Source organism: Sturnira hondurensis, unplaced genomic scaffold, assembly GCF_014824575.4.
Source record: "Sturnira hondurensis isolate 20B ecotype Veracruz unplaced genomic scaffold, ASM1482457v3 Scaffold0010428, whole genome shotgun sequence".
NCBI classification, from domain to species: domain Eukaryota; kingdom Metazoa; phylum Chordata; class Mammalia; order Chiroptera; family Phyllostomidae; genus Sturnira; species Sturnira hondurensis.
This window is the reverse complement of record NW_028083059.1, coordinates 13967750-13980293: the sequence shown is the minus strand read 5'-3', so window position 1 is coordinate 13980293 and position 12544 is coordinate 13967750. Positions and strand designations below refer to the sequence as shown.

Here is a 12544-nt window from a genome sequence, read left to right as displayed (position 1 = left end):
CACTTGCCCTCTCAGATGACTCTCTCTCTCTGTTCTGGCTCATTTCATGATCAGGGAGAAAGGCTGTATTATACAGGGATGGGCAAACATAGGTTTACAGTTGTGAGTACATGAAGCAGTTTATTCTTGTATTATTATTAGTTATTGTACTTTCCATATGAACAACTGCAAACATACTCTGGCTTACTCCATTTATATTTGATCTGTTCTTTTGAAATAAATCTTGAGGCCTGTCCTTCAATGATTTTATTCCCTTTTTATTTCCTGTCTCAGGAATTAGAAATTAAGAAGATGGCTAAAATTGGTAATAAAGAAGCTTGCAGAGTTTTAGCCAAACAGCTTGTACAACTACGGAAACAGAAAACAAGAACTTTTGCTGTGAGTTCTAAAGTCACTTCTATGTCCACACAAACAAAAGTGATGAATTCCCAGATGAAGATGGCAGGTGCAATGTCTACTACAGCAAAGGTAAGTAGAAGCCTTTATATCCATAGACTTAGAGTTTAATCCAAGATGTTTAAATATAAACATTCAAGTCAATTTTAAAAGCACCTCATGATGTATATGTAGTATAGAATCTGTGTGGAGTTTTGGCCAACTGAGTTATAACATTAGATAATCCAGGTAGTCACTTCTAGGTTTTTATTGATTTGTTTTAGGACATTTCCATTGTTCCATGCCTATATGAAACTTCTAAATTTTTCAATTGACGTAACACGGTATCTCCTTTTTCTCTTAAATTGTCACAGATTTGTGGGCTTCTTATTTCATTAAGCTGTAAGTTTTGATTAGAGTAGTAATTTCCTCTTGATTCATTTTCATATATGTATGAGAATGATTTTCATATATTGATGTTAAATATATATGTAACATGAGTGCTGTTGCGAGGATTTATCAATTAATTTGAATAGGGATTTATGTTTAACTTACAGTTTCTATATTATAGATGTTTTTACTCTAGACGTTAAAGGACTCTGAGCCTTTCGATTTTTAAAAAAATTTTATTTAATTGTTGTTCACGTACAGTTTTGTGTCTTTTACTTCCATCCCAGCCCACCCCCTAGGTGCTCCCCACCTCCCTCCCATTTCCACCCCCATTAGTTGCTGTCCATGTGTCCTTTATACTTGTTCCTGTGAATCCTTCCCCTTTTCCCCTGAAATTCCCTCCCCTCTCCCCTCTGGTCACTGTCCCCCTGTTCTCTTTTTCACTGTCTTTGGTTATATTTTGCTTGCTTGTTTGTTTTGTTGTTTAACTTCCTGTTAAAGGTGAGATCATATGGTATTTGTCTTTCACCTCCTGGCTTATTTCGCTCAGCATAATGCTTTCCAGTTCCATCCAGGATGTTGCAAAGGGTAGGAGCTCCTTCTTTCTTTCTGCTGCATAGAATTCCATTGTGTAAATGTACCATAGTTTTTGGATCCATTCATTACTAATGGACACCTAGGTTGCTTCCAACTCTTGGCTATTGTAAATTGTGCTGCTATGAACATTGAGGGTGCATAGGTTCTTTTGGATTGGTGTTTTAGAGGTCTGAGGATATAATCCTAGCAGTGGAATTGCTGGGTCAAAAGGCAGGTCCATTTTTAGTTTTCTGAGAAAACTTCATACTGTTTTCCATAGTGGTTGTACCAGTTTGCAATCCCACCAATAATAGATTAGGATCCCCTTTTCCCCACAACCTCTCCAGCACTTGTTGTTTGTTGCTTTGTTTATGGTAGCCATTCTGACCAGTGTAAATTGGTATCTCATTGTGGTTTTAATTTGCATCTCTCTGATAGCAAGCGATACTGAGCATCTTTTCATGTGTCTCTGGATCTTCTGTATGTCCTCCTTGGAGAAATGTTTGGTCAAGTCCTTTGCCCACTTTTTAATTGGATAGCTACGAGCCTTTTGATTTTTTAAAATAAATAATGAGCTACTTAATGCATATGAAGTGCTGTGAGGAACAAAGACAAAGACTGTCCTCTCAGAAGTTACAGTTCACTGGGAGGTGGTATTAAGGTGTGTTTGAAAAGGAAACCACCCACTGTACATCAGTCTGTGCTAAGCTTCAGTGAACCACACAGGTCTTTGAATAGAATTAATTATCTGAATGCAGAAGACCAGGGTCTTAAAAATATCTGTAGGTGTTAAATATAAGAAAAGGTGAATATTTATATGAAGAACAAAGGGAGGAACACAGGAGAGAAAATCTGAGATTATTAGGAAAATGGGGTATATGGTTGATTCTCATTTTTTGCAATAGTTAATGTTCTACAGAATTGGGAATTAGTGAATACTGAGCCATTGCTCTGAAGGAAAATGCAGGGTTAGGTTCCTGTGAGCCTTTGGCTAAAACATTTTTGTCAACCAGTGTAAATATGTTTGTTGTGCGTTTCTGTTGAAAGGAGCCGTATTTAATGGTTGACTTACTAACATGGAACGCGTGGCAATAGCACTGTAACTCATGCTTGAACAAAGCTCTTCTAACAGTGTGTTCTCAGTAAGCACGTCACAGCCCTGTGTAGTTAGGAACAAAAAATGACACTTTAGTACTATGCTTAGGGACCATTTTAAACAGCAGAATCACTAATAAAGGCCCAAGAATTTTGCAATATATAAATGGGTAAAAGTATACATGTTTATAATATGAGAACTGAAATGAGAAGGCAGGGTGTTGTCTTGTTTGCCCTCAGCTGAAAAGGTACATGTTGGGTGACTAAAATTTTTGGTGCTCTGCGCATGTCCACAAGTGAGCACTAAGCACTCATTATAATTGTCATTGTTACTATTAGTAGTAGTATTACAGATATTACTATATTTATAATGTATATTATTTATTATATTATAAAGCTTTTAGTATAATTATCATTATTACTAGTAGTATTATTTACAATAATGGAAATTACAAGTAAAGTATTATAATATACACCAGTAAGTATAAAATTTCATGTATACCAAGTAGGATTTAACCAGGAGTATGTGTTCTAATCTGCATATCAGGAACTACTTCTTTAAGAAAGTGATAGATAATTACGAGGGGAACCCAAAGAAATGCGGAATTTATTTATTTAAAAATTGTGTATTTATTCTTACATGTTTAAACCTCAGTCACATTCAAAATACTCTCCATTTGATGCAATATATCTATCAAGACTTTTTTCCCCACTGCTCAAAAGTATTTGAATTTGTCAGTGTTTGAATTTGTCAGTGATTCTGCTGCTTTTGTTTTACCTGTTGCACATCAGCAACATATATTTCCCTTTGAGGACTTTTTTAATCCAGGGAAACAAAAAAAAAAGTTGATTGGGGCAAGATCGAGTGAATAGGGAGATGAGGGCAAGGGGATCATACCTTTTTTTTGGTCAAAAACTGCTGAACACTCAGCATAGTGTGGGCAGGTGTGGTTGTAAATCATCCATCGTGAAATGGGCAAATGCATTGAAAGAATCTTAAAAAAAATTATTGAAGCCAAATGCAGCCTCTCAGGACAATGCCAGCTGGTACACTGATACAGATGGGCTCCTAGTGCACTCACCTAGTGGAGGAAGCCTGTACTACCAGGGGTCCACTCTCCAGGAGATAATTTTGTTTTGGGGGGGATCCCCCCTCATAAGACCTGAAGCCTGAAGTGCTGATAGTAAAAGCAGATGGGGGGGCATACACAAAAGTCAGGTGCCAGGAGAGAGCATGGCATTTTTAAGGAAATCAAAGATCAGTGTGACTAAAGGGCAGTGGTGCAAAATGAGACTGGCTTATTAAACAGAGTTCAAATAGTACTTGCTTTCAGAGGTCAACTATGAAGTTTGGCTTTTAATACTAAGAGCGTTGGGAAGCCATTGCAGAGTTATTACGTGTGTGTGGACTGGAGGGGGACAGGGAAACGTGGTGTCCTACTTAAAGATTACTTTGGCTGCAGCATGCCATTACAAATTGTCTGAGAAAATACTGTATGCTTAACATTTTGAAACTGGCATGTTTTATATGTATAGTGTCTTTTAATACTAAACTAGCTGTATAATACACATATATAATATACACTTTATATGTATATTAAGACATTTTGTCTATACTACATGGCATTCATCTCTTTTAATAAATGGGTTGTGAATATAAAATGTAAAAGAATTCTTTTCACATTTTTTGCAAAACTCAGTGTTTTGTTTTTTTTTAAAACCATGGTTTAAAATATGTTAATGGATTAAGTATCTATGCTAGTGTTTCCTTTTTCGTTTAGATATTAAATTAAAGACCGATTATGGAACCAGGGGGCAGGCTGGGTCGAGGGTGGCAAAGGGGAACGAGTGGGACAACTGTAATAGCATAAACAATAAAATAATTTTTTAAATTTTGTGAAAATTAAGATTATTTTTAATTTAGACATTATCTACTTACCATGTAATAGGCAAATGGAGCCTTCCCATCTGAATAGCAATGGATTTTTTTATTGACACAGTTTTTTGTTATGTAATTTGCCTGTGGTTCAGATAAGGTTTTTCTACACTAGTCTAGTATTTATTATACAGATGTTAAGTAGATGGTTTCCAAATGATACTTTTTTTCTAGAATACTTAATATTCTTATGTTTAAGTATGGAAGTATATATTTTTTTCAGAGCCTGTGTCTATTTGATGTGTTCTCTTAGGAATTATCTGTAGTAAAATTTTCATAATTGTGGAGCTCACTTAAATATTTGCATATTTTAAAGACAATGCAGGCTGTTAACAAGAAGATGGATCCACAAAAGACATTACAAACAATGCAGAATTTCCAGAAGGAAAACATGAAGATGGAAATGACTGAAGAAATGAGTAAGTCTAGTAACTTGTAATGAAATTTACAGTTTTCTCATGTTTGAATTCCCTAACTCTATTTACTAGCAACCTCATATTCTCATCCATGAAAGCACAAATATTGACAAAAGAAATAATACAGTACCCTTCTAAATAATCACCTGTAATGTAACTCTTGTATTTTGAAATTAGCGATGTATATGGCTCAAAATTCTATCAATGTTTAACTGAAGAAAAAAATGTAAAATATGTTATGCCATATTTCTATGCCATACTGGCCCTAGCTGTTCTACTATATTGATTAGTGAACCAAAATCATCTTGTGAATAAAATAAGTTTCTGGTATAAATTGGGTAGTTCCAGAACTGCATCGATTCTTTCATGCTGTCGGGATTGGAGGTAGAGATAATGGAGGTCTTTCATTCTCTTTTTCCTCCCCAAATTATTTAATGCTTAGTGTTCTTTTATTTTCTTTTTTCTTTTCTCTTTTGAATATAAACTAATTGCATGTTGTGTAGAAATATGGAGACTACAGAGGTATAGAGTGCATTTTAAAAAACCCATCTTCGCACGACTCAAGATACTGTTATTATTTCTTCCTATGTTTTTCCGTATCGTACTGTAGTTTGGTCATATCACATGTTTTATTCTGAACCTTATCTACCTTTTAAAGAATAGTATAGTGTGAGCATGTGCTCATGACCTTAAATCTTCTCTGAAGCCTCATTTTTAAAAACTAGCTTCGATACTGTATAACATCAATATCAATAACATCAACTCTAATTTACTAAAACATTCTTAAAGTGGTCAGTAAGATTGTTTTATAATGTTTAATGTATTCAATAGTCTTCTCATAAATGTTTCTATTTTATCTTCTACTAAATTTCTTAACTCTCCTTAGAGCACTAACTTAATTAAGGCTTTGGCTCACACTACCAGCTTCTTCTCAAAAAGACTGTCCCAGGCACTATTTCATCAGTGATAAGCGACCCTTCCCAGCATGCTGTTCAGCATTCAGTCATTACTTACATGATAGTCAAAATTGGCATCATTGTTTTACAAAGATACTTTCTAATCATTTTACAACTGTGTAGGGATACGCTAGTTTAGCACTGCTAGCATTTTAACATTTAGTCCATAAGTGGTATCTGATTAAATTACCAAAGGTAATTTAAGGTTTCTAAACTTACCATTGCTGCAGTATTCTATTTCATGTTATCTATTTTGCTTTTAGAATTTAAAACTGTATTTTTATCAAAAATTCTTTAGTTTTCACCTCGAATCTTTACTTTGAAAATATAATTTTTGAAACATCTTTAGTGCAATTTTAGTGACTGAGAATTGTCATTTATATAATGATCACAGTATCTAATGTGTTTATTTGGTTTCCAATGATGGCACAGGTGTGAGCAGATCTTATCAGAGGAATTAACTTTTCCATTAACCTATAGTGAAGAGCATTAATAAGCTCATACATAAAACTCATATTTATCACAGTTCTTATATGTCAGTGCTTTGCAAATGATTCTGAAATAATAGTAGTTATTGGTGGTTGTTTTTTCTATTACCAAATAAAATATGTTAGCATTAGTATTTTCATCAAGAAATAAATTTTAAGTTTAAATGGATGTCTTTTTTTAAATTAGAGTTTATATTATGCAGTGCTGCTCTAAAACTTGTTTACATTCAAGCTTTAGGGGGAAAATCTTTGTGGCTAAAAGAATCTGCTAAGAGCAGAATCCTGCAAAGAGCATTCCACAGACAAGAACGCTCTTCACTAGAAAATACGCTTCTGTTTACCAGGAGCACAGTCAGCAGCATGTTTACGAGGAGATCACATGAAGCTGCCTGTCTCCTTTCCTTTGGGCGTGTCCCCCAGTGCCCAGGAGAACGATCACAGGGAGCGGGTTAATTATTTCTCTCATAACCTTTTTCCATCCGTGCACCTTAGACTGTACCCCAGTAGGAGAACCTCCTCTTCCTTACGTGCATCCCTGTTGTCTTCAGCCGTGTCTTTGTTCACGGGGTTCCCTCTGTGCTGCTTGGTCATATCCTATGCGTCCTTCCTGGACCGTGCCACGTTACTTCCTCCCAGTTGGATATAATCTCTTCCCTTTTTATAATCATTTTTTCCTGTTTATCACAATCTGTTACCTCTTTTTTCCTCTCTTTTCCACTTAAGTGCACACTACCCCAAGTCTTCATTTTTCTCCATCTGTCGATTGTGTCTGTACCACATGCTGGGCACTTAGTGTTGAAGACAAATGAGGCATATGCCCAGGCCTTCAGAAAGTCCTTCCCCACAGCTCCTAACAGGACGCCTCCTATGCATAAGGCTTTCCGTAATACTGAGGAAGGTGAGGGAGGCAGGGGAAAGGGTGTGGCAGTCATAATCATTGCAGGGCTAAGTTGGACATCATTCTTTGGACAAGTTTAAATCAATATTGAATCTTAAACTTTGTTAAAATATTTTACATACATCTTAAGTGAAAAAATCTTTAAAGTTAAAAATATAATTCTACGTATAAAAAGAATTAATTGTCTCCCAGATACTTACAGGATATTGGATTCTTAGATATTCTTCCGCAGTCAGGTTTAACAGCTACCAGCTGAACAAGTTTCATTTGTGGAATCATAATTAAACTTTAATCCTGTAGCCATGACTGTTGTACAGTTCTTGTTCTTTAAACATGTAATTTTTAAAAAATCAGAGTAGACTTGTTTCATTTAAGGATAAGTTGTGTTGAAGTAAGTGTTATTCCAGATTTAGTGCCCTAAAAATGTATTCATCAATGAATTTCAACATTTGAAAATGACTTTTATAATTTGTTAGTTCCCCTTAAGTTTGCTATAACAGTATAGTATAGTATAGTATAGTCTAGTCTATAGTTGGGCTGCCTTCTAAAAATGTAAATATAGCCTGAAATCCCTGAAATCTTTTTGAAAGTAACTACTTTTCCTCCCCATCCTCCCAAGTCAATGACACGCTCGACGACATCTTTGATGGCTCTGATGATGAAGAAGAAAGCCAAGATATTGTGAATCAAGTTCTTGATGAAATCGGAATTGAAATCTCTGGAAAGGTATGAATATCTTCTTAGTTGGAAATAGTTTCTACCACTTTTGTCACTTAAATGTTTTAAGTTGTCCTTTACTATTAGATGCGTGTTTTTATATCTAAAAAGTCAATTAAACCTCTTGGTAGCACATCCTTTGTGTCCTAGACCAGATGTTTAATGACACACACTTCTTTTCTCCTTTCCTCTCTGTCACACAGATGGCCAAAGCTCCATCCGCTGCACGAAGCTTACCGTCTGCCTCTACTTCAAAGGCTACAATCTCCGATGAAGAGATCGAACGACAACTCAAAGCTTTAGGAGTAGATTAGTCAAAAAAGCTGTAATATTTTGCATATTTATAATTATTTAGTTATAGTTATAAAGCAGGCATATTGCCGTTTTCCTTTTACAAGACATATTTATTTTGCAAAAGTGAAGACCATGAGTGAACAGTTGTTTCCTAACCCATGGCTATTTGACTCTTTTGCCAAAGAATGATAATGGTGCAAAATGGGAACTTTGGGTTTTACTTAGAACTGTTTAGGAATGATGATGTGTAAAAAGTTGTCACCTTTTCTGCATGGCATAGAGAAATTGTATTCATTACTTAGTGTAGCTTACGTTCTAAATCTTTTTACACTGAATACAAAAATCTTGTTAAATGCCATTAGGCACCAACTTAAAGATTCCTGTAAAATATTACACATATTATCATTCATTCTGTGTCTGTTGCTTGTCCCTGTAAGCGGTGCGTGCTGTGACCGGGGCCATTTGGCTGCCAACTCATTTTTAAATGGTCTGAAGGAAGAATGCTGCTTAAACGTCTGTCTTAAACAAAACTGCTCACGAGCCTGTGTTTTCTGTCTTTTCCCTTAGGGGGGACATTCTAGTTGATAAATTTGTTACCTTTGAAAATGTGCTTGGCACTTGCCTTAAATAGCACAAACATATTGTGCACATCTTTAAATTATTGTAACTGACAGAAAAGAATTACATTTTAAACTAAAATTGGGCCTCTTAAAAAAGTTTTCCAGTCTGTCTTTGTAGAGCTTATAAAGTGAATTGAATGTATCAGTAAAAACAGATTCTGAATTAATAATATGTTATAGTAAGAAAGTGATATATTTTGGTTTTTCTTCTAAAGGAGATTTGTTTCAATGTGAATTATTATTTAATCTGTGCTTAATTTTGAACTTTATTAATAGGTACATTGGACCCTCTAAATTGAAACCATAATTTTTCTAATAAATAACAGTGCTATGGCAGTACTCTGGCTAAATTCTAAAATAAACATTAGCACTTTTTTTTCTTGGTAAGTAAATTAAAACTTAGAAATTATTGCCTAAATGTGTGTTAACATCATAGCAGTATTTTTAAAGGTAAAATTGCTTTGGTATTTAATGTATATATTGAAAGTGTGAAGAAATGAAGTGGCAGATTGTAGAGATAGAACTTAGAATTGGGTTAGCTGTAAAAAATGGTGTTGTAATATATGGGTTCTAGCACATTCCACCATAGAAACTGTGGAGGAGAGTATGTAGATATAACCTGATTAATTTTGGATGATTACTGACAATATGAATACGTTTCAGAACTAGCATACATGTGTCATACAGATTGGGGGAAAGAATGAAAAGCTAAACAATATAGTTTATAATCCATTTTGTAATGTTCAAAGATATGATTCCATTATATAGTAGTATTAAATACCATTACCCTGCACATTAATTGGTCAAAAGATCTTACCAGATTATAGAATTACCCAGAACTCTTTGGATTCTTGGATGTACATAGTAATGCCAACTAACTATTTACTTTCTAGTTGACTTTTGGGGGCTTTTGCTTTTAAAAATTATTTTGTTAAAAAAGATCTCAATAAAGATTTATTGCTATAATGCTTTTATATATCTCTTTTACTATATTTTGGCTTCTGCTAAGTTAGAATTTTTATATGTATCTTGTGATTTTTTAAAATAAAATTAGATAACTCTACAACTTATATTTTCACACACAAAAAATTGTTTTTCTGAGAATTAGCAGTGGATCCTGACCAGTGTGGCTCAGTTGGTTGGGCGTTGTCCCACAAAGCAAAAGGCAGGCGGTGTGGTTCCTGATCAGGGCACATGCCTGCGTTATGAGCTCCATTCCCAGTGGAGTTGCGTTCCAGAGGCCCCTGATCCGAGTTGCTGTCTCACATTGATGTTTCTCTCTCTCTTCCTCCCTTCCCCAAACCAATAAAGAAAATCTAAAAAGAATCCACGTTTCTAAATACATTTTATAAAAAGCCATTGCGCTAAAAAAAGAAAGAAAAGAATTGGCAATTGTGAATGGAATAAGCCTAAGAATTAGGTTGTTTCAAAAGAAATTGATCTTATTCCTTTCCTAGAAACATTCAGGGGATAAACATTTAAAATGTATTTTTTAAACAGGCAAGTTTTAGTGGTTTCATTTCAGTCAAACATCGATGCCACAGAAGACTTCGGGAACCCAAAGAAGAAAGTCGACTCATTCTGATTTGGCTACATTTATAGCATGTCCAGTGGCACTTTTCACATCACTATAAATTGGTAATGTTATAGTACCCTTCGCGAAAAATAAAACTCTCTTTGGTCTGTAAAGATTAGGAAACAAGGATTCTTACACATTGATGTTAATGAAAATACTGACTTTTTAAAAAAATGTTTCCTAACTTCCCTCCCATCTTTGGCAAAAGAGTTTCTTTTAGCAACTGTGTTCAGGCAGCAGGTTAACAATAGATAGCAGAACAGTGGAGCAGTTTCTGTTACTGAAAACAAGGCAGCCCAGTGTTGCATTCGGCTTCCTGGTGTACGATTAATGGGTGGAGATTTCATAGTATCAAAGAAGTAGAATATGGTACACAACTATCAATACTAATGATAGCACCTTACCTTAGAAAACATAAAATGACCATCTGTCAGATAATTGTGCTGTGTAGAACCATGCCCTAAGGGGAGTACCTGGTTATGTATGGCAAGGCCTGGTGGCAGTACACTCAAGATTGTGACCCTATAGGTTAAAAGGAATCTGGCAGCCAGTGGGCTTCACCTTATTTGACATGCACTGTGACGTGTGTTCATTTGCATCTGAATGCTTTTACAGGAAGCCTGCACTCTCGTTCTCCACGTGCACATCCCTTACCAGCCCAGAAGCCACACTTCTGGCCTGATCCCTGTGGGCCTATTTAAATACATACTCTCCCAAGAGAGTATTTCAGACTCTCCCAAGGAAAATAGTGTCTGTTGAGGTCTGAAAAGAGATCTATGAGGACTTCTCCTTTGATGCCATTACTCTGCAGGAATACGTGTTTGTACCTACAGGGAGACAGATCAGCTTTGCAATTTACTTTCTATAGAAGCCGAGTCCCACAAAGGGATTTAATCTATACTTTTAACCTTCGTTCCTTGAAGAGTCAATTGGATCAAATTTGCCTTAGATGATGCCTGAAGATTGTGAAGTCCGATTCCAGGTACCCTACTGCTAGAACACCACACATCCTCCCCACCCCACCACCGTCCTCCCGAGAACTTGAAAGCCTGAACACACTCCTGCCCCCAATCACTGAAAATAACTAGACAAATTCTTCCACCATTAGAGATGGAAAAGTAAATTCTGAGTTTGTCAACCACTTCTACCTGGTAAAAACTATCAATCAGCATAAGTGATAAATAAGTCTTTCCATTTTAATGGCCTACTCTACCAAATTCTCCAAGATTTATACAGAAGAGCTCATGAAAACATCAGATCAAAAGTCTGGCTAAAGTCAGCGTTTGGCATTTATTCTTGAAAAATGAACACATAGGTACTGCACAGGAAGTTAACAGATTTGTCATTTAATTGCTGTTTAGGATTCTAAATATCATTAATGTCTATATTTTTTAAAAGATCAATATGTAGTAAGATACCTCAATATTGAAAATATAGTCTCAAAACTTAATAATACCAATGAGTTAATAGTAAATACTAGTGCATTTACAACTAACTTGTGGCTAAAGAATTGCTGTTTTAATATTAAGTATTGATTTAGAATAATTCCTTTTAGGGACAAAAATTGGATCCCAATGCTAGTTGGATCTAAACTTGAAAAGAATGACCTTATTCGTGAATCCGATAATATAAAGTAAACATACATATGTGATGATTATCCAAGCCTTTATACATGCTTGCGTTTGTTATGTGAAGTCAGATTAAATATTCCCAGCAGATTTATACTGAAAGTGCAAAACCACTATCCTAGATATATATATTGCATTACATTTTGCTTCTATTTTCAGGTTCCAAAGCTGTGGTGCATAATATGTATTTTTATGGGTGCATCTGTGTATGTGCATTCCATACTGCTTTCTGCAAATTAAAGAATCCCTTCACCACCTTATGTTTTCAGCAGGGAATCTATCCAGAGAAGGAGTTTAGACATCCACATAGCTGAATAATTTGAAATTTGCTCCTGAGTAAGAAAAGCTTTTATATGTATATTTCCTTGATACCTCCTGTACTGAAGATAAATGATTAGGTCACTGAAAACTTTTGTTGTTGCTAATATACCAAAGTGTCCGGTCATCTAATTGATGCTGATCATGGCTGTACAGACATGTATTATCTGCAGAGACTATGACCGGTGTAATACTTGGTCTTTTATCAGTAGCACAAAAGCAAGGGACTGGACAGTATAATTTATTGAGTAAGCATTCCAA

General features: G+C 35.3%; 1 protein-coding gene across 1 annotated transcript in view; it reads left to right on the top strand.

The window, feature by feature from the left end:
• Positions 1-9725, top strand: part of CHMP2B (charged multivesicular body protein 2B) — a 28885-nt gene extending 19160 nt beyond the window's left edge. Inside the window, exons 3-6 of the mRNA XM_037059015.1 lie at positions 274-468; positions 4689-4791; positions 7750-7856; positions 8051-9725. Of these exons, the coding sequence (XP_036914910.1) occupies positions 274-468; positions 4689-4791; positions 7750-7856; positions 8051-8161 (516 nt within the window). The 3' untranslated portion in view covers positions 8162-9725. The remainder of the gene's footprint in view (positions 1-273; positions 469-4688; positions 4792-7749; positions 7857-8050) is intronic.
• The last annotated feature ends 2819 nt before the right edge of the window (positions 9726-12544 follow it).